The sequence below is a fragment of the Cucurbitaria berberidis genome, assembly GCF_010015615.1.
Source record: "Cucurbitaria berberidis CBS 394.84 unplaced genomic scaffold K460scaffold_1, whole genome shotgun sequence".
Classification (NCBI taxonomy): Eukaryota; Fungi; Ascomycota; class Dothideomycetes; order Pleosporales; family Cucurbitariaceae; genus Cucurbitaria; species Cucurbitaria berberidis.
This window is the reverse complement of record NW_024468935.1, coordinates 1,063,149-1,087,753: the sequence shown is the minus strand read 5'-3', so window position 1 is coordinate 1,087,753 and position 24,605 is coordinate 1,063,149. Positions and strand designations below refer to the sequence as shown.

The 24,605-nt window shown below is 51.1% G+C and overlaps 8 protein-coding genes across 8 annotated transcripts; 4 read left to right on the top strand and 4 right to left on the bottom strand.

Moving 5' to 3' along the window:
- Positions 1 to 457: 457 nt before the first annotated feature.
- On the bottom strand, positions 458 to 2,362 carry K460DRAFT_411769 (uncharacterized protein; the record flags this gene model as incomplete). Its single annotated transcript, XM_040937494.1, has 3 exons — positions 2,010 to 2,362; positions 1,621 to 1,808; positions 458 to 1,496 (listed from the first exon to the last, which is right to left on the bottom strand). Exons 1-3 carry the CDS (start codon positions 2,196 to 2,198, stop codon positions 458 to 460), a joined length of 1,416 nt encoding a protein of 471 aa, XP_040792537.1. The 5' UTR covers positions 2,199 to 2,362.
- A 2,154-nt stretch (positions 2,363 to 4,516) lies between these two features.
- On the top strand, positions 4,517 to 7,450 carry K460DRAFT_273410 (uncharacterized protein; the record flags this gene model as incomplete). The annotated part of the gene is made up of 1 exon (XM_040927873.1): positions 4,517 to 7,450. The coding sequence occupies one exon, from the start codon at positions 4,517 to 4,519 to the stop codon at positions 7,448 to 7,450; it is 2,934 nt and encodes a 977-aa protein (XP_040792536.1).
- Positions 7,451 to 8,510: 1,060 nt separating this feature from the next.
- K460DRAFT_360830 (dual specificity protein phosphatase 12) lies at positions 8,511 to 10,603 on the bottom strand. The gene is made up of 3 exons (XM_040932340.1): positions 10,001 to 10,603; positions 9,338 to 9,670; positions 8,511 to 9,251 (listed from the first exon to the last, which is right to left on the bottom strand). The coding sequence occupies exons 1-3, from the start codon at positions 10,219 to 10,221 to the stop codon at positions 8,915 to 8,917; spliced, it is 891 nt and encodes a 296-aa protein (XP_040792535.1). The 5' UTR covers positions 10,222 to 10,603; the 3' UTR covers positions 8,511 to 8,914.
- A 2,342-nt stretch (positions 10,604 to 12,945) lies between these two features.
- On the top strand, positions 12,946 to 15,278 carry K460DRAFT_272073 (uncharacterized protein; the record flags this gene model as incomplete). The annotated part of the gene is made up of 3 exons (XM_040927770.1): positions 12,946 to 13,400; positions 13,650 to 14,699; positions 14,780 to 15,278. The coding sequence occupies 3 exons, from the start codon at positions 12,946 to 12,948 to the stop codon at positions 15,276 to 15,278; spliced, it is 2,004 nt and encodes a 667-aa protein (XP_040792534.1).
- A 4,829-nt stretch (positions 15,279 to 20,107) lies between these two features.
- On the bottom strand, positions 20,108 to 20,833 carry K460DRAFT_270342 (DUF1742-domain-containing protein; the record flags this gene model as incomplete). Its single annotated transcript, XM_040927642.1, has 4 exons — positions 20,108 to 20,222; positions 20,295 to 20,365; positions 20,415 to 20,672; positions 20,723 to 20,833. 4 exons carry the CDS (start codon positions 20,831 to 20,833, stop codon positions 20,108 to 20,110), a joined length of 555 nt encoding a protein of 184 aa, XP_040792533.1.
- A 406-nt stretch (positions 20,834 to 21,239) lies between these two features.
- On the top strand, positions 21,240 to 22,458 carry K460DRAFT_381847 (deoxyribonuclease tatD; the record flags this gene model as incomplete). Its single annotated transcript, XM_040935379.1, has 6 exons — positions 21,240 to 21,275; positions 21,327 to 21,782; positions 21,847 to 21,988; positions 22,042 to 22,112; positions 22,163 to 22,353; positions 22,407 to 22,458. 6 exons carry the CDS (start codon positions 21,240 to 21,242, stop codon positions 22,456 to 22,458), a joined length of 948 nt encoding a protein of 315 aa, XP_040792532.1.
- K460DRAFT_390580 (NADH-quinone oxidoreductase) lies at positions 22,407 to 23,451 on the bottom strand. The gene is made up of 3 exons (XM_040935786.1): positions 23,377 to 23,451; positions 23,121 to 23,322; positions 22,407 to 23,040 (listed from the first exon to the last, which is right to left on the bottom strand). The coding sequence occupies exons 1-3, from the start codon at positions 23,417 to 23,419 to the stop codon at positions 22,590 to 22,592; spliced, it is 696 nt and encodes a 231-aa protein (XP_040792531.1). The 5' UTR covers positions 23,420 to 23,451; the 3' UTR covers positions 22,407 to 22,589.
- Positions 23,452 to 23,762: 311 nt separating this feature from the next.
- Positions 23,763 to 24,379, top strand: K460DRAFT_400065 (Sedlin; the record flags this gene model as incomplete). Its single annotated transcript, XM_040936288.1, has 3 exons — positions 23,763 to 23,813; positions 23,866 to 24,156; positions 24,203 to 24,379. The coding sequence occupies 3 exons, from the start codon at positions 23,763 to 23,765 to the stop codon at positions 24,377 to 24,379; spliced, it is 519 nt and encodes a 172-aa protein (XP_040792530.1).
- Positions 24,380 to 24,605: the final 226 nt, after the last annotated feature.

The window sequence follows — 24,605 nt, the reverse complement described above, 5'->3', positions numbered from 1 at the left end:
TCATTGCCGATTGATGGTTGAGTGACTACGAGTGGTTGCCTATGATGACATGTCTTGCATTTCTTGGGCGCGAGCAAGCGCCTCTTCCGACAAAGAAGTATACGGTGAAGAGGCATCAGAACATGGGACTACTCGGTTATTGATCGTTCTTAGTTACTTGTTGTCACTCAAAGGCCCTTCACGGAACTAGAGACAGCTCAACCAAGGCGTATGTGCTCTGGAAATCCTCTTAGCTGTCGTTTTGCGACGAGATCTGAGTTGTCAAATGTGATCCGACTTCCACTGTTTATCTTATACTGCGCCGAAGAACCTTTATGGGGTAACAATTCTGGACATGTCAATGTCTTCGAGAACACGGGTGGATGCCGCCGTAGTTCGAATAACCGAGGAGTATCAACGAAGCTTCTCAACTCCTTTGAGAAATAAAGATAGCTAATTGGTAATATAAACCCGTAATCTACAACTCAAGCCGTTCAATAATGTCGATCAACTTGTAAACTTCCACATGATTATTGTCCAAAGCATACCTCGCCGCGTCGTTCCCTTCGCAATCTTTACTGTCAACAACGCCAACGTCCATATGAGCGAGTAGTAATTTACAAATTACCACAAACCCTTTCGCCGCAGCATAATGCAAAGGCAAGCTTCCGTAGATAGTAGCCTTATGTGGATCGGCTCCAAAATCAAGTAGTGCGTGTGTGGTAGCTTCCCAGCCATGTTGACATGCGATGTGTAGCGGCGTTCGACTGAGAATGTCTGATTTGTTGATATTAAGGAGAATCATAGGTTCTTGTAAGATCTCCAGCTCAGTATCGTCACAGTCGCACGATATACCATCCAGCCAAAAGTGTAGTGGACTTCGCCCAAGACAGTCAACGACTTCTTCTCTTTGCAGGAAAAGTTGGTACCCGACGCCCTGGGGATGATAGAGTCCAATTCCCTCGCTGGGTAGAGCAGTAGAAGAGAATTCAGGGCCTGAAAAGAAATCGTGTGCTTTCTCTTGGACCTCATAATTCAATTGCACGTACCGAAATACCGTATCCTTCAATTGGACTCCGTCGACTGGAGCTTGGGTCGAGTGATCTACCTCTGCGTGTTTGAGAAGTTGATTTTGGAAAATCAGGAAGTTTCGGCCGACGGGATAACCCTGCTGAAGGACTAAGTGGGCGAACTCTGGGACGGGAAGAGTGCAGACCGGACAGCTCAGGGTTGGTAATGCGTTCAACAAAGTTGATCCGATTAGGGAAGGGAACATGAACGCTGGCAAGTGCTTCATATGCAGTCCTGTCTCACGCAACTCATTCGCAACGTCCAGAAAGATTGGAGTCAGGCAAGTCTCCATGAAATCGCTGAGTATCTCCATTCTTTCGGATGTTCTCCTTTCCGGTATGATTTGGAGAGCAGTATTTAGGAAGGGTTGAAAGATCTCTCTTTGCAGACCTCGCAGTCGCTCCATAGCCATGGCTAAGTTCGAGTGATAGTCTAGGAGAAAAATCCTATGGGTCAAATGTTAACATCAAAACTGATTTCCTAAGGGACTGTCATGAAAGAGTAGAGATAGAAGTTTGAGATTTATTTTCAACCGCGGGCGAAAAGGGCAGCCTAGAATTTGAGACGTACCAGTCATTGAATAGGACTTCAAGATCCTCCAAATCTGTGCCCTCAGCAGCACCAGGGGAGGATGTCGGTGGCTGTGTATTTGGTACTGGCTTGCTCTTACGGCTTGCTCTCTTGCCTTCTGAGCATGGAAGGTCTTTGGCACAGCAGCGGTTGCACTTGGTTGGGTATACCCGGTTCGCGGGCATGCACTTATCAGTGTTGACTATCAGCTAACCCCACGCATTCGGAGACAACACTAGGCGGCTTGACAGTACAAATAGGTAATCGGTTTTGATTCTTGAGCAAGAAGTTCAAATCGCTGCACACACAACTACGCTTGGCAATGCTGGAACCATAGTTGCGAGCATAGCTAATGCTTGTGGAAGATAACTGAAAGATGTTTTACTGACCTTCTGTTTGTCCTCTCTACATCTGTCACACTTCACAAGGTCCAACTTGCGTCTTTTGCATTGTGGCTCATGAACGGGTGGTGTTGGAGGAGATGGGTGTCCAATGAAGTAATTGTCGGTAAATAGAGTGGAAAATGCATTATAGTTGACGAAATTCTGCTGATCCGGACAAGGAGATGTGCCTGACATTGCTGGGGACGACTGATGGTCGTCTAAACCGTGCTTGACAAATGATCAGTTTGTATCGTCTCGGCCATAGGATGGAAACGTTGTTATCTAACGAGGCTGAAGTTCAATCGAGGTGTGTCTAAAGCATATACGATGCAAAGGACTCGCTGCGGGGATAATCAGGCATGTACCAGGAAAAGAGCCACGAAAAAGATCTTGAGGTGCGGAGGACGGCGAGAACTGGGAGAACTGCGAAAGAGGTGAGAGTGAAAGGCTGTCAGCTTGTCAACCTTGTGCTGCGGCTGAGCAACACGAGCTAATGCAATATGGCGTCGACTTTGATGCTCTTATTCGCCATCGCACCTTATCGCACTCTTTTGCACCTACTGTTGGAATATTAAAGGCAGCCTGGGTCTTCTTGATTCGTTGTCGCACTTTTTCGCACTTTTGTTCCTCGAACGTTTGCTCACGCTCGAGCCGAAACGAAGCACTGCGCAGGCTGGTGGTAATCGCACCTTTCGCACTCTTTGCTCCTAGCAATGCCTGACGAGACTGACTGCAGCGATGCAAATCGCACTTAACCGCATCTTCAAAAGGATGATGCTCCGGATCCCAAGAACTCCTGGTGGCAACAAACGACATAAGATGACCATAAGCCCTGCCTTTACGATTCCCACCACCAGATTGTTTCCACTTCTCTTCTTTGTGAGATCCTTGGCTGCGCATTTGACGACCTTCTACTCTTCGAAAAACCACATTCAAGACTAGCCTTGCCTTCTCCTAAAGAGAGCACTAGTCAACCACGATGTTTCTCACAACCACAACCACCTTGACTACGCTATCGATGTCGACCATAATCGTATCAAAAACCGCTGTATCATCGCCCACTACCCCCGCGGCTCTATCTACCAGAGGCCCCGATTCGCTCAGCCTGACGCTTGTCTTTGGCTTGCTAGGCCTATTGTTGGCCGTCGTTGGTGTTGCTATTGCCATTTTACAACTTCGATACATGTCACGGCGAACAAATGGGCTCAAGGTACTCGAGCTCTCATGTAAGGCAAGCGGATACCGATCAATGAAAGGCGTGCTGACTGCCTCAAGATAGCTGAGAGTGACGCAGGACGAAGACTTATAGGAAGGTCGGTCTAGCTCGGCTTTGGAAGTGCTAAAATGAGTGCTTGAACAAGGAAAGAGCTTCTGAATGTTCCTTGAATGCCCCTTCTGTGCGTAACACGGGTTGCAGCTGTCGTAAAGCGATGGGGCTGTTCTGTACACAAAACATTGGAAGGACTTCATCCTGTCACATGGTGCATAGAACTTCCAAAGGACGCAACCTATAGCAAGGGTAGAAGCGTCAGATATACATCCTGAAGCTGAAGAGGCTTTTAATGTTACAAAGACGAAGGTTCATAACACAATCTTGTGCTAGGACCATCGTCCAAGAGAATTTCTACAAGCACATATCATTCTCGTAAGCTGCCCTGAGTAGTGGTGACGCGTAGTATGCCTACAGGAGACGCACAGGGGTTGAACAAAAGCAGTGAGTGACATTATGACCTTGATAGCTATGAACTCACTATAAGATGCTACAGGGTGTTTTTACGCCAAGTCATACCCCGGATTTTCGAAGGGTAAATTAGAGCCTCAGTTTCAGACTATCTAGTTTAGGTCTCTTGTTGGAGCGAAAATTACAGATGCGAGCCGGCGCAGTGACACTCTGTATTGTAGGAGGCACGAGGACAAACTGCTGCACGAGCTGATACCGAATGGGAATGAAGCGCTTGCGTAAGGCTGAAGTGTGGAGGTCGGGGTGTTGCGAGATGTCGATCAACTTCGATGGACTTCTTAGCTGCCGCTTGTCATCAGAGTCTTGGCTTTAGCGGCCCTCACGCGTCATATGGAAGAAAGAGCACGTTCGAACCCCCTCCCCAGCCACCACCTCTACTTTCTTCTTCTTCTTCTTCCAGCGACGACTGCTATTGCTGTCGCTGTCGCTTTGGGCGCATCTTCTTCGCTTCTCTGTCGTAGCTGTGCATACGGCGCGCGCTGCTACTGCCTCCACCTTGTTGTTTTACGCCATTGCCAGGCTTATCAATCCGACCCGCAGCCCCTTTGAATCGTAGAGTCGCTGCGGAGACCGTTCGCTTCTGTGAACATATTCTTGAGGCACGCGCTTCTGGTCTCGCTTGTGTTACCTCGACCGCTTGCGGCTTGTTACACTAAGCATCATCGACGAGGACGTGCTTTGTTTCACATCCTAATAAACACCAGCGACGCCTGTTTCTCAGACGGCCCCGACACTCGCTCAACTCCTGAATCATACGTTTGCGACATACACCATGTCGCTCACCGACTCTGAACTCGAGCTGGTCAGCTCGCAACTCCAGCGAGAGAACGACGACATACCCGAGGAGCCCGACATGATCCTCTCATCGGATGTAGAGAATGGGCCGACATTCGCGCCTCCCCCACGGATCGCTGCCCGATTCTACAGACACGCGAACAATCGCCGCAAGTCGTCCGCTACCTCATCTCGCCGGAACTCCCTCTCCTCGACACACTCGCACACGTCGAACCGCTCCTTCCGAAACAGCTGCCAGAGCCACCATATAGCCCAGCACCTACGCCGCGCCTCCATCCTCGAGGACCGAAAAGCAAGACTGGCAGACCGGGCTGCCCATGCTGAGCAGGTGCGATTGCGTGCAGCATTGGCCAAGGCCACACCGCGCGTTTCAAACAGCGAAGAGAGAGCGTTGGCTGCACAACAAGCTCGCGAACGACATCTGGCACAGGTGGCAGCATCATGCGCCGAGGAAGTTAGGAGAGCCAAGAAGATTGCAGAAGACATGAAAGAGCGCAAGGCTGCGGAAGAGCGACGGTACCGAACTGAGATGGAGGAGAAACTGGCGGACGCTGAGAAGCGAAGACTCGAGTACAAACGTAACCCACGAAGACCGAGGACTGCCAGCTCGCCCTCAGCTGATACCAAGACACCAACCGAGCGACCAGTTGTGACTTCAGAAGCTGCTGCGAAGAGAATACAATCTGCGTGGCGAGCCAGAACCCGGAAGAACATTGTGGATGCGTGGCTTAAGCTTGGGTTATCTATCGAGATGGTCAGCGAAACCAGTTTCGAGGTCATCACGGTCCTACTTGCAGACGAGAAGCTGCTAAAGACGACGGAGAAGATGATGACTCTGTTCGTCCTGCTGCCAGATCCAGACCCGGTATCTCGCAGCACAGCCGTCAGGACTTTTCTCTCTGCGTACCTCATCCTAGGACATCCGGCACACGTATTCAGCCGGGATGGTGACCAGGAGCAGGACCTCATTACTAAAGCTAAAGACCTCATCATTTCGTTCGAGTCTGCCTTGACGAAACTGACAACCTTCAACTACTATACTCCTTCCCCGACCCGAACAGAGACTGTCTTGTTAGCCCACGGTGCGTTCCTCACCGCTTTCAATGATTGGAAGGCCCGAGACTCGTCGGCCCTTGTCGAGACTATGGTCGCTTCCTTTGTCAGTCTTGACGAGATTTGGCAGAGTGTAAAGGACGCGACTGTCGACGAGGTCGCGAATGAATATAGGAACGGCATTCGGGACAACCAGGCCATCTTACTAAGTAAGATCAAGAAGCTGGCTGGACCTGACAAGGCCCTGATGTTGATCAGAAAGGCCATCCGTGAAAGTCGAAGGTCCCGACCAAAGAAGAAGCCTGCAGGAGAGACAGTACGTCCTCGCGTTGCCATCGACTCAACTCCAGACGCTTCCAACGCTGCCGAAACTGCAGCTGTGCAAGCCGAGGCTGCTTCGGAACTTGCAGCGTCGGGCCACGAAGGCCGTCATGGTCCTACCACGCAAGGTCACCAGGCCCAGTCGTTGTCTAAAGTCTTTACTGTTGTACCCGACAATCGCATTTTGGTCCATGAGCTTTCCATCGACAAGGAGTATCGGATTGATGCATCGCCAACAGCTGACCTGAGAGATGCTCTGAACCGCGAGCTTTGCAATGCCATGCAAAAGGGTTTCGAGGACGGCGACAGTGCAAACTGGACTGCTGCGATGGCGGAAAACATCCGTGGGAAGCTGCTACGCTTGCTGAAGGCTGGCAACTCGATGCACACGCTCATCTCTGAGACGCTGGATCCCGAGCTCATCAATCGGCAGTGCAACCAGGGTCTTTTCTCTTACGGGAAGTTCTTCGGTTTCATCGCTAATATCCTTCCCAAGCTTTGCGCTCCCTTCCGAGACGCACAGGTTCAGGCATTGGCCGAGGAGCTCCAAGAGGAGGGCGAGTTACCAGAGATGGTTGAGAAACTGTTCAAGCTTCTTCACGTCATCGATCTTCTGTCGTTGGATTACTCAAACTTCCTCCTGATGAACGCGGCACCAACGCTAATCAAGGAGGCCACCGGTTACGAGCAGCGCATGTTTGCCCAAGATCTGGAAGACAGCAAAATCACCTTGGATCGGACTCGGAGATGGTGGCACAGCGCGGCTGTCAATATGCATACTGAGGCCGACCGACGGGATCCTTGGAGTCAAGCGAATCCCATGAACCGCCCTACAGCGCATAAAATTTATGCACGTGGCCTCGTCGACCTCGCAATAGCCGCGCCGCCGCTTAGGGAGTCTGAGTTGCCGGAAACGCTCGAGCTCGATCGCGCACGCATATCGCGGATCCGCGAAGACGCCCTGCGGATCACTACCATCGGCGGTATCTTGCTCACTGCTAAGAACCTCCTCAAACGCGATGTGCGGTCACAATGGAAGTCGGAGGCGAATAAGATGTGGCTAGTGCTGAAGGACGGGTACCTCAAGGACGCGGCCACTCCAGCCAAGATATCCTCGTTATTGGAATCATCGCACAACATGCCTCCTTCAACACGAGCTCAGCTTTCGTCCACGGTTACGCGTTTGTTGACCCAAGCTGAGTCGGGCAAGTTGTCCGATCCTGTTCTGAAGGTTCTTTTCCAGCGCCTCAAAACGCATATTTTCAACCGCGTATCAGCTAGTAGCTCTGGTGAGCGCGTCAAGGCAGCTAGTACAGCGACTGAGGGGCTGGCTGCGACTGGATTACCAGAGTTTGTTTCGCAAGTCGCCGAGATCTGCGAGCAGCTGGGCAAAGTTGGCGAGGTTGACCGCAAGTGTCACGGCAAGTGGTACGAGGAGATTGCAGAAGAGATGGACACATTGGGTGTAGAGGGTGAGGAGTTGACCAGATCCTCGAGCATTGAGAGTGAAGCTGCTGGGTCGAGCTCTTCTTCGTAAAGGTCTGGCACGTTTTCTCTTCCCTGATATACATGACGTCCTGGTTAGACGAGATTCTGTTCGCTTTTAGCTTTTTTTTCCCCCGGTCCTTCGCGTTCTTCTTATTCTTGTCGCCGTTTTCATTTCCAACTCGGCATTTTGGCAAGGCGTTTGGCGTCTCGATACACAGGGCATTTTTCTGCAACGAAATGGGTTTAGCAATATCATCATCATCATCGACGGATAGGATTGGGTCATCGCGCAACGCTCGAATTCACAGATTGCCTCTGAACGAATTCAAGAATTATCATCGATTATTTCAACTTTGAAGATGCTCTCTTGACACTATGATATTGCTGGATTTCGCCGAAGAGGAAGCGGGTGAGTAGTTTTGCGATAGTAGATAGCGGGAGAGGTTGTGATGTTGCTTGGGGTTGCTGATCCAGCGCTGTCATGATGGGAGCGGATGTGCTGAGCATGCCGCCCCCGGGCACGCTTCACAAGGGATTATTATTTGGATCTCTGCTATCTAGCTCGCTCTACCTTCCAGAGATCTTCTATGCACGGAGCTGTACGTGTTCTGCGCTAGGGTTGAGGTTTTGGGGGGGAATTCATGACGACAAAGGGCGCTTGTCGGTTTTGGTCCATGTTAGAATCTGCTCGTGTATGCAGTTGCGTAAAAAATATCATGAACTCCGTCTATTACAGGCTTCGTACTCAGGAATAGACTTGTGGCTAGCAAGCTCAACAATAAAGTTGAGTAAGCAAAGCGGCTCGTAAGTCCGCTTGCCGTTGCATCGAAATAGAGCTTCCTTTTTTCGGTTCATGAGTCTGAGCTATAATCAGAAGAGGATGTTGCTAATTAAGAACTTCCCTTTTGCGTTGACAACGGTTCTGTCTCCGCCAACCCGGCTTGAGATGAAGTGCGGATGAAGCGATTCCCGCTGATGCTAAACTCGCGCTTCTGGTGTCAAAATTAGAACAGCGGGTATCGGTAGCTTATATTTGACTTTGTTTGAATAGAGCTGCGGGATTAAGCGACAAAGGTGTTTCGATTAGACTAGGATCGCACGGTATGATGGATTGATTGGACGTGTTGCATTCGGAAGGGTTTGACTCCGTTTGAAAAATAGTATATGCATATCGAGCCGTATTTGGCGATACTCCCGAACTGTGCCTCATAGACCTGCAATCGGACGCGTTAGACCTAGCTAGGGTCTCATTGATTGAGCGAGCCTTTGGCGAATGCCACAAAAGCTACATTTCGCCCACCTAGTCGTATCAATACTCCAAGAGCGGCCCAAAATGATATGCCCTGAAGGCCACGTGGATGGCATTTGGGTGTAAAGTACACAACTGGAGAGAGCGGACCTGTGTCCATATTTTTAGTCCTCTGAAAGACTGTCCAGATCGCTCGGAGCACATCAAGGACGAATCGATGGTGCTCATGACGAGCTGAACTTGATCGACCTCCTTAGCAGCCTCTCATAGGTTCTGCCGTGAATGACTACCAGCCTGTGGAGGGGGAACTGATGCGCCTGGGGGATGGCGTATGCCAGTAGTTGCTTTTCTCGCATCGTCGATTCGGCCTTTGGAAAGGCTGATCCCAGGGACAACCCAATCCCCACAGCTGCACTGCATCCCTTGCCATGCGTACTTGCCTACGTTGGTGTGACATTTTGGGCATTCGAGGCGTCCTTCGGTTTTGCCCTGTTCAAGCTCGGGACGCATCCATGACAAGGGATCCAGGAAATAGTGAGCGCAGTTCTGCGATGAGGACGGCTTGTGCGAGACTAGATATTGCGATGTTGCAAGTGGCCGTCTATAAGCTGGTAAGCGCTGAGCCGTGACGGGGCGGCAAGAGGCTGAAGAGTGACAGGAGAAGGCTCCTAGGGCGGCTCCACTCACCTGCATTTGCGGCATCTCAACTCGAAACTAGAAGTCTGATCGGTGACATGCTCGTCTTCAAACCGGATCTTGTCCGCCTCTGGAGCTTGGCCGCACGCGCGGCTCAGCTCGATCTCTCGTTGGTAGACCCAGCGTTGATAGGCTGGATTGTCTTCAACGTTATCGGGCGTTTTCATCTCACCGTAGAGTTCGAGTTGCTTCATGAAGCCGTCGTTTGGTTCGCAGATGGATCGCGCCTGCCGAACATGCGACAGTGCTTCCGAAGGGCTGATGTTGTGCTCTTGCATCAAGTAAGCAATGACGGCGGTAGCGGATCGCGATTTACCCATGGCACTAGAGAAGTGGTTGTGGTTGGCATATTGACACGAGTGGCCCTAGGGGGAATAGAGTGGCGAGGGAGCGGTGTGTATGTATCGGGAAGAGAAGTTTGCAGAAAAGTGGCAGGTGCGAGGGAGGGATAGGAAGACTCAGTAAAGAAGGCTTGCAAGCTGGAGACGCGTGGAAGGCAGGACATGGCCATGTGCATACTGCAGCGCAGCGGACGAGGTATCGAAGCCATTCATCTCTGGTTGAAGACGGCAAAATTGCCAAGCAAGGCAGTCGTTGGTGACGATCAAAGGTTGGGTATGCAAGCCTCAGCTCGAGACTGGGATCTTGACTTACCAGTGGACCAAGACTCCGCCACCTCCATCAAGGCCGTCCTGGATGAAGCGATTGGTGGCTGGGAAGTGCTCCAATAGATTTTCGTCGTCGACGTCGTCGACCTCTACCACCATGTGCTTGAAGGGGCTGAAGAGGTGTTGATCAAGCGGTGTGCGCAGGACGGACAGGACGTGCGTAATGTTGGCCTGCTGGAGTGCATCACGTCGCCGCAGCGTGAACATGCTACATCAGGAGAGGAAGAGAGTCAGGATGTGGCCCAATGACGCCAACCGGAGGGCTATGGAGCAATTGCAGACAAAGGGTGGGGATTACGTACCCACCAATGTACAGATTCAAGTCGCCTGGCACTCTGTCGATGAGGGCCATGGTTACCGAGAGAAGAGGGTTGTCCCAAAATAGTCGGGGGCCGGAAATGAGGTGGAGGTGGGATAAGAGAATGGCGCAAGGTTTTTTGGGCGGTGGTGCGAATGGGGGTCGAATTTTCACCGGCCGAGGCTTCTCCAACACCTCGTGTGCCTTCCTAAACCGGCGAGACGTAGGAGGGCAGGTAAGCAAGCTGTGTGATGTGACGGGCTTGGGACAGTTGCGAGCCGGGGACCAGACAGAAGGGTTGAGGTGAGTGATAATAACTAAGGAATAGTATAGGATTAGATGGGATACTGTAAAACAATCGATTCGATCCCGCGCCCTGGCCGCTACGATTGCGTTTCGCCGAGTGCGGGACGATGCGCCAGCACAGCCTTACGGGGAATACGACGATCTACGCGCTATTGCTGGCGGCCAAAGGCAGGAGGAAATGCAATGCACTATTGCTTGTCCCACAATAATCGCATGAATTGTTTTATCCCAGACGCGACCAGGGAGCAGGAGAGGGCCTATCCTATGCTGGGAATAAACATGTGGGATTGGAATTGGAATTGGACCTTCTACAGCAAGTCTTGTAGGGCTGCTAGCCAGCCCTTTTTGCCCACGGGAGAAAGCCTATGACGAGTACATGTGGATCTCTCCTACCATGCATGGGCTCTCCCGCCATGTCCTGTCAGAAGTGTGCGGTAACCACGCTTGCGCCAAGAAGAATATACGCTGGGAGGGGAGGACAAGGGAATGCCACTCTCCAGACCACCGTGTCCTCCTGTATGTCGTGTCGTGTCAGCCACCCACCGGAGATGGTGCGCTGCATACTTCTGTACACGCTGTGAGACTTGGCCGGCCCCGGACACATTCTTCTGTACATGTGTCTACTCGACGTCGAAGTGAGTGTGGGAGGGGGCGTGCCAAGGGGGTGGACAAATTGGCTGGTAGGGCTGAGAGGGGCTTTTTTTGGTCTTTGCGTCGCTCGAACACCCTGCGGCCTTGGACCCTCCCGTTAGCCGCTAAAAAGAGTAGAAGCTTTCCAAGGCTATTACACTGTTCAATCTGACGCTTGTGCCGTGTGTGGAGAAGTGCAGCGCCAGCCTGCAGCACGCCCACCGTCAGCAGCCAGCACGGGTGCTGCGTGTCCATGCCGTCGGCACTAGCCCTATCTCACGGTTACGCTCCAGCCTGACGCCGGAAACGATCGACGTTGGGTTTTCGTAATGCTCTATCGACAGCAACGGGCGGGCGGCGGCGCCAAACCAGCCATGGGATTGATTGATTGATTGCCTGTGGCCAAGCCGTCTGACGGAGTGAGTGAGTGAGTGAGCGCGAGTCCCACGCTCCCGGGAACGATGGGTCTGATTCTGCCCATGGAATGAAATGCATTGCCCTCGACGACGACGACGACGACGACGACGACGACAAAGAAGAGGCGAGACAAGCCCTATGCACGAGCGGCTTCGGACGAGAAGAAGATAGTCGGAAGACTTCTCCATATCCCCCGACGCCCCCAGGGGCATGGTTCGCTGGTGAGTCGAGTACGAGCAAGTGCTGCAGACGACGAGCAACCCCTGCGCACTCCACTACACTATGCCTCCGTGCCAGCAGTCGACGCCTTGAACCAATCACCGCCACGGAGAGCACAGGCAGAGTCGTCGTGCTTAATGCTGAGGCGGTCCCCGTGGAAGGCGTCGTCGTCGCCGCTTGCTCTTCATTCAATCAATCGTCAATCCACTGCTACGCCTCGTCGACGCGCGAATGACGGCGCAAGGCCTCTCCCTCTTCTCCAGCACCTCTCTCTCCCTCTTGTCGCTCTACTCGCCTCGTTGCCCTTCTTGCGCAACGCTAGGGACCCGCAGCATTCCCGCCTCGGTGTGTGCTGCTCTACAGCCTGAGAGGGGCTGCCGTGGTACCATGAGCAGTGCGCCTTCGTTCGACCTGAGGAACACGCATCCATCCACTCGACTCGAGTAACCATACGACCAAAACCTGTCCTGGGGGGCCCAGCTCGCCAACATTTGCATTTAGACATTCACCCAGCAAATTGCTTGGCTCTGCCCGTCGTGGCCAGCCCTTTGCTCAGCTAGAGGCGAGCGAGCAGCCGCACCAGCGACGCTTTGGTTCGGAGGGTCTGACTAGCGCACGACGCTTCAGCCCTACGAAACCGCCCCCCCCGCGTTGCCGTTCACTGGTCGCATTTCACCCGCCAGCCTCGCCCTCGAGCAGCCGCAACGACGCGCGCACGCACACACACAGACACAGACACACACATACTCGCACAGAGGTGAGCCGCACTTTATTATTATTATTCTTACGCTTCCCGATGGCGCCCAGCTGTCTGCTGTGCATGTCCTCTCGGCACTGTCCCTGCCTGTTTCGGCCATTCCGTGCCTGAGACCGGCTAACTTCCTAATTATAGTCCGTGCTCGCCTCCACTCTCCAGTAGTCTCCATATCCACGCCTTTTGCTCGTTTCCCTAGCCCTCGCCACACTTGCGGCACTCGTGGGCTGCGAGGGCACCCTTCAGCTGCCTGTGTCCGTGGCGGCCCACCCCCTTGGCCGCGACACTCCCTCCCGCTGCCATGACCATGTCGTCTGCAGGCTCAACCCCGAGCATCCGGGTATATGAGTCCCACCGCTACCCACTGCCACACCATCGCCGACCCTCAATTCCAACCTCTGCCGTAGCAATGGCTATTCCGAGAGCACGCGAAGAGGCCCCACCACCCTTGCCTCCTCCACGTCACATCCACGACCTAAAGACTGGTCAAGACCGTGGCTGGCAATGGGGTAACACAAACAGCCCACGGGACACTGGCTTTGACGGAAATCGGCTCGCGACCGTCAGGACTGGCTCGACCTTGTATGGTGCCTCTACCACCACCACCACCACCAGTCAGCCGCGTCCACGGGATCCCTCGGCAGACTACATGTTCAATAATGCCCGCGAGCCCTCCATCTCGAGGTCCTTTGACGACTTGAGCTCGGAAAACAGTGACGACGACCGCAGCACCAAAGCCCGACCGTCGCTCGAGAACCATAGGTAAGAAACTCTCTGAATTACATGCTTTTCTGTTTCATGTCTTTTTTGTCTCGCAACTTGCACTTGTGCCATGGCAGGCCCAAGGCAAGCTAGTTCGTCTCCTCTGTTACGCATGGCTCGAGGACCAGGTCGGAAACATGTCAAATGGCGCCCTACCAAAGCGTATGGCTGCTTTTTGTCATCCATCCATCCATCCATTCATCCATGCCTGCATTGACTGACTGTAATCATGAACCATAGATTTACGAGTGAGCGACAACTTGGCCAAAAGGCGCTTCAGAGTTCATCGCATGCCTACGACAAGCAATTGCTCTCCAAGATTGGCGGCCCCAACACACCCACGAGGACCGCGGCACCACCCCTCTCCAGCAGCGCCCAGGATTCCGCTGCGGACACTCACGCATCGCTGCACAGCCTCAACGGGCAATTGAAGCCACTGTCGGTACCTGATAGACTGTATCCCTCACTAGACTCCCCTGCACCAAAGTGGCCTCCCTCTGGCGCCATTTCACCTGGCTACAACGGCTTTCGCAGTCCAATCTTCGACTCGGGCTCGGTCGAGTCGCATAGAGGCCGATTTGGCAGCATTTCGACACCAGGCCCTCTCGACGAGATTTCATCTCAACATCGCGGTAGCTACGACCACAGTATATTTTCTGACCACGACTTTGGTATGGAAGAGAATGGTATGCGCGAATTGAACATCAACGATCGCAGCCCCGCCGAGTCAGAGGATTATCAGTTAGGGCTCAAGGGTGGCCTAAAACGGCGCGCCTCATCACCCCCCTCGGAGGCTGCACGCGAGGACCGTCCCACAACTAGTGGTCACAACGATTTGTATCACCGCCGCTCGGCGCAGATGCTTGTTAACCGCAATTGTACTGCTTCACGCTTCCAGGGCAATCCAGGATCATTATCGTCCACTGGATCGGCAGGACAGCGCACAGGCTCCATTGGATCCTCCTACGGATTTTCTACAGCTGCAAGTAGCATGACAAGTTACGGCGGAGATCAGCGCCTGTCGCCCAATGTATTGTCGCCTTCGGGCGAAGCGGATTTGGGCCCTGCCTCTCCCTATGCAGCTAACAGGTCACTGGATCCTAGTCCCCGCGGCTCATTATCACGACCACAGCATCAACGAGGCTTCTCGGAGACCGAACACCCGCAAGTACGCAAAATGTCTACAGAAAGCATGTTTCATTCACGACAGAATTCCATAGCAAGCCGCATCCCAGGTGCTTACATCTGTGAATGTTGCCCGAAAAAGCCCAAGAAATTTGATAGCGAGGCGGAATTGCGGTAGGTCACGTCCGAGCTTTTTCCCCACCGCCATTTAACCTGCCCATTTCAAGCGAACATGAGCTGATTCAATGAGTTAGTCTACACGAGCTAGAGAAACAGTACATCTGCCAATATTGTCCGAACCGTTTCAAAAACAAGAATGAAGCAGAGCGTCATCAAAATTCTCTCCATTTGCGCCGGCATTCATGGTCATGCGCATCACTTGCTGGCGTCCATGCAGCCTTCCACCCTTCCCCCTCGCGTCCAGCAGCGGCGGATGTGTGTGGCTATTGTGGCGAGGAGTTCCCCAATCCCGCAGATTGGGATGCGCGGTCAGAACATCTAAACCATGTGCACAAGTTCGGCGAATGCAACCAGGCCAAGAAGTTCTTTCGTGCAGATCACTTTCGACAACATTTGAAGCACAGTCATGCTGGTACGAGTGGCAAGTGGACAAACATGCTAGAGAACGCCTGTATGAGAGATGAGCCCCCGCCACAAGAGCGTGTTGGCTCAATAAGCTCCATGTCCGGTCCTTCGAGTGGGCCTGTGGCATTAAAACCCGGTGTCATCAACGAAGCACATGACGAATCTTGAAACTATCAAAGACGAGATACACAGTCGAGTGCGGCATTTGGCATCGCTGATTTGAGCGGATCGACACTGATATCGTCGACATTTCACATTTTTATGAGTTTAGCGATCTTTGGCGAGCAAAAATATGTTCGGACGACTTTCTATCCGCAGATCCTCTCTCGGAAATGTTCTTGGGATTATAATATTTCAATCCCGGTCAGCTTTTCTTATCTGGCATAACGAACATTGATGACGGCATCTCGTTGCGCACGAGAATTTTCATTTCGAAGCTCAGAACGTATCTGTTGTCAATCAACGACGGAGCTTGTTGCATTGCATGGCTGTTTTTATAGGCATGCACCGGCGTCGTCGTCGTTGTCGTTGGGAGAGGACGGCAGGTTATTTCACGTTTTCTCGGAGTGGCTCACGGAAGGACCTTTAACGCCTCTTCGCTGTCATACAACGAGTGCGTCATCCAATTTATACCAACATTACTTATTCGCCACGGCGAGTCCGTCTACCGCCCTTTCGAATGTACGATCAACGTACTGAACGCATAGTACACTACTACTGTCACCCTAGTCGCTTCAAGATGCCTCACACCAATTTGAAATCCGTCACCCGCATAGCTTAAGACTCAAGCATGACAGACTGCCATATGGAGTATCAGCTGTGCGCTACCTAGCCAATACCACAGTCTTCTCGGGTTATTAGTCAGCATCTAGCCTTATAGCACCTCAGCTTTCAGCCCTACCGCCTACGAAGCCTCGGTGAAATTTCTCGGGCCGTCATAAGACCAAGCAGAGATGTGTCTACTACGAGTAATTACATATGATTGTCTATTTACTAGCTTCCTCGTGGAGTATTTATTAGCAATCGATTGCTCGGGTATTACCATCTCTATCTAGGTACCTGTCGGTGAGACAAGGTATAGCGTGGGGAAATTACACGTACCCTGTCAGCACGAAGTATATTCTGCACTGTGAATGTCCTTGCTTCGCAACATGGTAACGAGAACGGGCAAAATTAAGTTTCTTGTGGCCAAGGAAACTCGGCGCATTCGGATAAAGCTTGGTTAGTGCGCCTGTCCCATAGCCGCACTTCAATGTTGTGGACTGGGGTTATAGAGTACAAACCGTCGATGAGAGGACTGCGTTGGCAACTCATCTGAGCGGGACACTGATGCACAGCAGGCTTGTGTACGAGCATCGAAGTCTGGGCCTTACGAACGAATAGCGTAAACCTCACTACACAAATACACTACTTCATATGAGCGACTAGCCTATTGGTCGGCTCGGAATGCTTCATTGCGTCGTAACAATCCAATGGCATTTTCTCTATCATCGACAAGTTTTCCCTCGAAGGCTTGTAGATGTAAAGGACTGCAGATTTGTCAAATATAATATTACTTTAGTCTATTAAGTCTTGACCAGGTCTGCTCGAACACACGGAAAGCAATCACAGTAAAAGTACCAATATCACACTCATCTACTCAAGGTAGCTTGAAGCGAGAAGTGAACCTCATCACTATCAGTTCACATGCAGCCCACGCCTTGGCAGTTAAAATATCTGAGCTACCATGTACACTCACCCCAAGCGGCAGCCCGCCAGCTAGCCGCGGCCTCGCCCGATGACTCCTAGTCCCTATTAACCCGATCAACGGCCCCACAATCGCACCGCCTCTCAAAAAAAAAACCCCTCGTGATGATGAACAAGCCACCGACCGGTAAACGGCTACTAGCGCTGATGTCAGACTGGTCGTTTTTCAAGGTTGTCTCTTCCCACGATAACAACTACGCCCCGAACCTTTCCACTCTTGCTCTTTTTCTCAACAGTAAGGCAATTGGCTATTTTCCTCTTTGAGGCATGGTGAGCGTGCATAGTGGTGGGCAAGGGGGGAAGGTGCTCATGTTTCAGGCCCCGGTGGCTTTTCCACGTTCTGTGCGTCGTGAGCACTAAGCACATGTAATCGCCGAACACTTTCTGCGGGGCGGGTTGGAGTAATACTAGATGGCGAGATACTGCATACTAGGTGAGAGAGGGGTAGGTATGCCAGGACGATCGTTGGAGAAAGTGTGGTAATTGGGGGGGGGGGGACTATAGTGCTGATGTCAATGACGAATAATGGGATTCTGTGTACTTCCGTCGGCTGCCGTTGGAACTCAGGTCTTGCTTCCTAGATGGATAGCATTGCGTAATTGCCCTGTCGTCTGACTGCATGGTTCGGATGCGGATACATGAAGATCCTGATCTATCCTACACTTTCAGCCCTGTCCCGATGGCACCCTGGGTAGCCCGGGAAGAAGCTTCGCGCTTGTTTCAGTTGCCTCACGGCCGATGACATGATGACCCATGCTTTGGATAAGCGCGACAAGATTGCCCTTAGCGAGTAAGTTCGAATTCATCGCCAATTACTACTCAGGCTCGGGTCTTGTGATCCATAGAAGTATTGTGGTAAGACCGTAATGTATAGATCATTGGTGGAAAAATCTTTCTTCTCTCTCGTCATGCTTTCATGTTTGTGTATGCATGTAACATATGAGCAATGTCTTCATTGGGGAATGGCGGATGCCAACTAGCTAACGCCCTATAACTAACCCGTTTCTGGGGATCTTCGAGATTGTTCCGCTATATTGAATCTGACCCTATCCTTGTCTATTACGGTAGCAAAAGCAATCCCCGCTGTAATGATCGCTATCCAGCATAGGGCTAGACTAAGGGAGTTCCGAACCGGTGATGTGTAAGCTAGCCGTAGTCAAATATGCTAGATTGAGCAATGGTCTAGGCCGTCGAGACGCATATCATCTGGTGTTGGGCTTAAGTTAGATGTAGTCCTACTGAGCGGTCTTTCGGGTCGATTGGTACATTTTCCCAAACGATTGTTATGACTTATTGTCGTTAGGTCAATGCAATGCGTTGGTAATATGTGCTGATGATGTACCCGGAGTTATGCACTCTCCCGCCATTGGGCAAACGGGACGGGTACATAGTGGAGACACGGCAACTCCGAGATTTGCGGCTGCATAATCGTAGCTGCCCTATTATATAGCAAGCCAAAGGAAAATTTTCAATCACAAGAAGACTGGATACTTCTTTGGATATGTTTTGGGATTAGGTTCAATCCGATGAGTATTTTGCCTAGCCTTGCTGAGATAGTTGCAGGTTTCCGATATGAGATGCCTGTAGTGCCGGAGGAATGAAGTTATGCACAAATAGTATAGCGGTTATGAAGGCAATTGCTGATGCTATAGCGAAGGACTACTTCTTTAAGTTAGGTTCGGAAAAAGTTTACCTGATTACTCTCATTCGCTGACAATGTCATCAGCACTCCGAGGCAAGAGCTGTCGGGAGACGATGGATTGTGCCTTTGCTTCAGCGTGATTTAGGCTTTGTGAGATTCTAGATACGATCTATGAGGTTCTACGCAAGGCTCATGGACCGATAGGGCGATGTTTGCTTCGGCCGTGCATTTACTTGGAAACTTCTAGATAGATCAGCCTCAAATTTGAGCACATTGCCGAGGGACGATAAAATCACCTGTTGAGTGTTCTAACGTATCGGATCTTAGACGTATAACAGGCATTCGGGGCGCATAATCATACGGCAAATTCTTCCCGTCTCTATACCCTTCGCATCATTCACAGACAGTTTGACTCGTGAATTTTCGCGCGAGTCGAACCTATCAAGAAAGAGAGTGGACGGCCCTAAGCGCGCTGACAAACTGGGTGTTGCTCTAGAGCTTAGCAAATTGCATGTATGTGTAACGAGAGGCTTTCAGGATTGGTATGTGGCGGAGGGTGCAAAGCAAATGAACACGTCAGATCTTCGCTTGTGTGGTTAGAGACATAGTCTAGCAGTAATTACCTACTCGAATCTCTGGTGTCATCAACGGAAAGAGTACCGGGATCGACATGCAAAGTGAGGGGGGGAGAATATGCGTTCCATCATGCACCCCACTCGATCATGCGGTCTAAAGCATTGGCCGAAACGACCTGTTACCGATCTCATAGCAGCTACCGATTGCGGTTATGTATGTATTACCTGTTGCGGGGGGTAAAGAAGCGTGACGTGCTGGCCACTGAAGGGTCGATCAAGGATAGCGACATGCTCCTGCAGTCAGCTAATCTGTGTCGGTGTGTATGAACTATGGAGATACGGCATTAATCTAAATCAGGGAGGAGCAAAATCAAGCCCCAATAGCGGCAGCATCATCCATAGCTCCATAGTTGTGGCAGCATCCTTCGTACGTGATACGTCTTCAAGTGTGGGTCGAGAACATGTAAGAGCCTGCAACTAGTTCAACGCGCATGTCAGTTTCGAGTGACGACGCAGCTAGTGCTGTTGGTGGGATTCTATATTGGTGCGAATGCTGCCCGAGAAGCTTTGCGTTACAAGGTCTGCGTTGGAAATGGGATGTATTCCCATTTGTTAACCTATCAATTAGCAAGTCGTGGAAGCGCTGGGCTCGAGAAGCGGATATTGACTTCAATCTACCTTGTACTCATTCTGGTTGACGAGTCTTACTTGAATAGGACTATTGGTGTAGCGAGTCTCGAAAGTACTTGATCAGCGGGTATCCGGCGAGCCGAATGATTGGTCTGACCCATGTCTAAAAACAGATCGATATGGTGGTACTAATCGTAAGCATGGTGGGCGACCGGCACTAGTTGCTGACTGCATCACCTGTCTGGGGTCTATGGCTGGCTGTTGTCATCGTGTACGAATCGTTTGCCAAGCTTTCCTCCCCGCTCATGAATGGCGAATGACGAATAAGCCCCGGACGGGAGCTAGATATGTTGCGTAACGATTGAAATCAACAGCGCAGAGCACAATGAAGAGGTCTGATTAGGTTAGGGATTGCTGCTAGGAACAGAGGGAAAGTTCGCGGGGTTGTTCAGCCTTTCGCGGTTCCGTTTAGCGATTTCGGCGTTACGCAACTTATCCAAACGCATCTGGTAGAAGTTCCTACCAAACTTCGTAAGCATCTGCCATAATGCCTGACTGGCATGATGTTAGGGCGCTCATATATGTACGTACTTGCTGAGATGATATATACGCGGGGCAAGCTCATTCTGAGATAGCTCCTTCGACTTTGAAAGCTCTTTGATCTATCTCGGTGTCAACATTTGCTAGAGAGGCGTGAGAGGGTACGGCTACCCTGTCGTCCTTGGCTTTCTCATCTTGCTTGTCCTCGTCCTCTTCCTTGCCCTTCACGTCCTTTTCTTTGTCCTTATCTTTTCCTTTACGTTTCTCACGCTTTAATTTCTGTTTCTCCTCATATTCTTTCTTGACTGTTTCAATCTCACGGTCTAGCTCGTCTTTCTTCTTCTGTGCAGCAATAGCTGTAGCTTCGTCTGCATCAGGCTGACAAAACCCTCGGTCAGATAGGTGACCGACGCAGATGTAGAAGAAGTCCTATATGTAACTCAGTCTAATGCTAAGCCTTCATGATCTGATCGCCTTACCTTGTTGTTAGGCGTGATTAGAACACTCGTCGATGGTTTGTAGCAGATCCAGCAGGCCTTGGAAGCGTTGTCGGCCACACGACGGAGATGCCAGGTATTTTCGAGTGACATATCATAGACATAGATTCCGACTTCGTTAGAGTGAGTTGAGAGCCAAGTTATGGCGAGTTGAAGATTGTCGTTCGATTAGGGTCGGCCCGGAGAGCTGCAAGCCAGCATCCGCGCTAGTCTCAAAGTAGTTTGGCCACGAGCAGTTCTGGCAACTTCGACTAGCTTGGAAACATTGTTCTTCAATCATCTCTCACATCAATGTCCTTAAATTTCATTAGAGCTCTGGGTTCACGTCAATCAGTCTCTCTGAAATCACAGTACAGTGTACCATATCGTCTCGATCGGGCCAATAAGCAACTAAGAAAATTCTCAAGTGCGTCACCTCAACACTGTCATCTATCGATTACTGACGTCTGTACTAGAGCAGCACCCAACGCCCACAAATTGGATCAACCGCTCTATCACCATGAATTCTGAAACCTCAAAATTAAGATATATTGATGTTGGTCCGCAAATCCTTCTTGAGCGACACAACCACCCACTGACTTTCTAGATCGGCATCAACTTCACCGACCCTGTATTCAGAGGAGAATATCACGGCACTCAAAGACATGAAAACGACTTCGAAGAAGTCATTCAACGCGCCTTAGACTCAGGATGCAAGAAATTCATGATTACCGGATCGGACCTCGAAGAATCGAAACATGCCATCGAGATAGCGAAAGCGCATCCAGGCTTATGCTATGCAACCGTCGGCGTGCACCCTTGCTCAGCAAAACAGTTTGATACACACCCTGGCGGTCCAACCACCTTACTCTCAGCCCTAAAATCCCTAGCGTTGGGGGCCAAGGAAGCAGGCCACGTAGTAGCCTTCGGCGAAATAGGCTTGGATTACGATCGCTTGTTCTTAACGCCTAAAGATCAGCAGCTCAAATTCTTTGAGGCGCAGCTGGAAATTGCCGTGGAAGTCCAGTTACCACTGTTTTTACATTCAAGAGCGGCAAGCGAGGTAGGCAGTTCTACGCCACAATAGCGTTCAAGACATTTACTGATTTGAAATCTCACGAATGCAGGACTTTGAGAGGCTACTAGGTGTAAAGCTTGAACAGCTGCCGAAGAGAGGGCTTGTGCACAGTTTCACAGGGACTGTTGGGGAGATGCAAAGACTGGTGACGTTAGGGTTTGATATTGGGGTAAACGGGTGTAGTATGAAGAGTGCGTCACAACTCTACAGTTAAATGGCATACCCTAGCTGATATACTGTGCAGCGGACGAGAATATCGAAGTCGTCAAGCAGATTCCACTCGAACATCTACAGATCGAGACAGACGGCCCTTGGGTGAGTTCTCCACCCGCCACCATCACGAACTTGACTGACATTAATGCCAGTGTGAAATGCGGCCGAGTCATGCATCGGCCAAATTCCTCAAGGATGCCCCTCCTCTACCCAAGGCTGTGAAGAAGGAGAAGTTCTCTAAGGGACTTATGGTCAAAGGACGCAATGAGCCCGCGACGATACCTCATGTCGCATATGCGATTGCAAACATAAAGGACATCACTGTAGAGGAAGTGTGTGATGCGTAAGTCCCTACAACCCTGAAATATTATTGGCATGCCGCTGACAAAGAGGAAGCGCATGGAATAACTCCACGAAGATGTTTGGACTTGGGGATCAAGCAGAATAATAACACCATCTACACACGCTTGTGGGGAGTAGACTTTGCATGTAGAAATTCGATTTATACAGGAGGATCCTAGTCCTCTGAAGCTCGCAGTGATAATGACCACCTGATATGATTCGCCAAATAAAAGTTGTCTACTTCCTGTACCACATTCTTGTGATCTTGGTATGCCTCATCTTCTTCTGTAGCTGGAAGATGCCGTACATCAGCGCCTCAGCCGTAGGCGGGCAACCTGGAACATAAATATCTACCGGCACGATCCTGTCGCAGCCTCTTGTAACCGAGTAGCTATAATGGTAATATCCACCTCCATTCGCGCAGCTGCCCATGGAGATGACCCATCGCGGGTCGGGCATTTGATCGTAGACTTGTCGTAAGGCTGGTGCCATCTTGTTTGTGAGAGTTCCTGCCACAATCATGACGTCCGACTGTCGAGGCGAGGCACGGAAAATGATACCGAGACGATCCTGGTCGTATCGTGGGGTTGACAAGTGCATCATCTCGACAGCGCAGCATGCGAGACCGAAGGTCATGGGCCAGAGGGAGCTTTGACGCGCCCAGTTGGCTATTTGGTCGAGCGTCGTCCTGTAACAGCGTGTTAGCCAAGATCATCTCTGACGCACCCCAATCTCATTCTTCGAGGAATTTAGATGGCTCTGACATACAGCGCATATTGAACAGCGCCCTTCTTCCCCTCCTGGCTCGGCAATGGCACTTCTCGGCGCGCTTGCTTCATGGGTGGCGGCGTTCCGGGATTGCCAGGAATGATGGCGGGCGATTTCAGAGTCGTAGCTTTGGGCGAAGAGCTCGAGGAAAGGAACGCAGCACTTCCAGCGCGGAATGGCAGCAGCGCAGTTGCTGGTTTGGCTGCATAATGTTAGCTTCCAGGCAAAGATAGGTTTTGCCATGAGGGCGACCGACCTCGCAGGGCCATTGAAGCCGCAGACCTGGTTGTCGACAGCATGCTGGCGACAAACACAAAGGAAAAGCGTCCGGGGAAGGAGTGGAGATGGTATGTAGCGAGGTGGCGGTGGTGAACGTCGCAAGGGAAGTCAATGAGTAGGCCTCGGGGTGCTTGAAAGACTTGGCGCTGTCTACGATTATTTCAATCAATGTGATAGGCTGGAACCAGCACTCCTCCGCCATCACCCTTTCGGACTGCATCGGCGGAACCCTTTTTCTCCAGACACATCAACCCCATCCCAATCTCGTGATCTTCAACTCGCAAGTCGATGCTCTATACTTAATTCGACTACAATACATTGGTTGCACGCAAATCGTGAGTACATAGCTATAAGCTCTTTGCCATGACGGGCAGGGTCCCGTCCATCGCTTGTATAGGCGTCATCGGCAAGCACGTAAGTACATTGGTATCGTATATGCTGTCACTATAACTTACCGTTGGCGCAGAATAACCCACTCCACATATCACTATTTCCAGCAGAAGAACGAGCGCCATTGGAATTTCAATTTCTCCTGTCATCATGTCTGGATATCTTCGAAGCTCGTCTACCTCACAAGACGGCGGATCAAGATTTTGGACTTCTTCAAGCTGTCGATGAGAGGCTGGCCATGTATGGCTGGATGACCAATACGGGCGTCAAATTTGTCGTTGTTGTGGACATGGAGGGTAGACCTGCAACGGCTCTCGACAGCAAATCGGCCACTGCTGTAGGCCTACGAGATGCGGATTTGAAACCCGTGAGAATGCACACCTATCCCTTCTCTCAGAGCTAATAGTCCGAAGGCTTTCAGAGCGCTGCAAACAGCTTACATCATGCTCTTACGAAATGCCTTTTATTCACCGCCTATAGCGGCAAACATCGAGCAAAGGCTAGGTTCAACACAGATCACAAGTCGAAATTTCATTCGGGAAGTGCAGAGGATTGCTGGCGCATGGTACCCGGGCGTAACCAACATCTGAGCGAATATTCATCAGATCGATTAGCAGGATACCATATTGCATTACCGGCGCTTTAATTCTCTCGAATCCAAGTAAATTATCTCCAAACTTCCGATTCCCCATTTGTTATTTGTTCCTTCGACGCTCTCAAGAAGCATTGTCGACTTCAAGATCATGGGGAGTCTAAAGCGCTAGCGCCGATTCTAGTCTAGTCCATTTTCAGGGTCGATCACCCCGGCCATGAAGA

Coding starts and splice junctions, on each gene's coding strand:
- K460DRAFT_360830 (XM_040932340.1), bottom strand. CDS start 10,221: ATGTTCACGCTGCGGCGACGTGATGCACTCCAGCAGGCCAACATTACG. Junction 9,671..10,000: donor GGCGGAGTCTTGGTCCACTG/GTAAGTCAAGAT, acceptor CCACTTCTCTAG/TGCCATGGGTAAATCGCGAT. Junction 9,252..9,337: donor TTGAGATGCCGCAAATGCAG/GTGAGTGGAGCC, acceptor ACCAGCTTATAG/ACGGCCACTTGCAACATCGC.
- K460DRAFT_390580 (XM_040935786.1), bottom strand. CDS start 23,419: ATGCTGTCGACAACCAGGTCTGCGGCTTCAATGGCCCTGCGAG. Junction 23,323..23,376: donor GGCTTCAATGGCCCTGCGAG/GTCGGTCGCCCT, acceptor AACATTATGCAG/CCAAACCAGCAACTGCGCTG. Junction 23,041..23,120: donor GGCGCTGTTCAATATGCGCT/GTATGTCAGAGC, acceptor ACGCTGTTACAG/GACGACGCTCGACCAAATAG.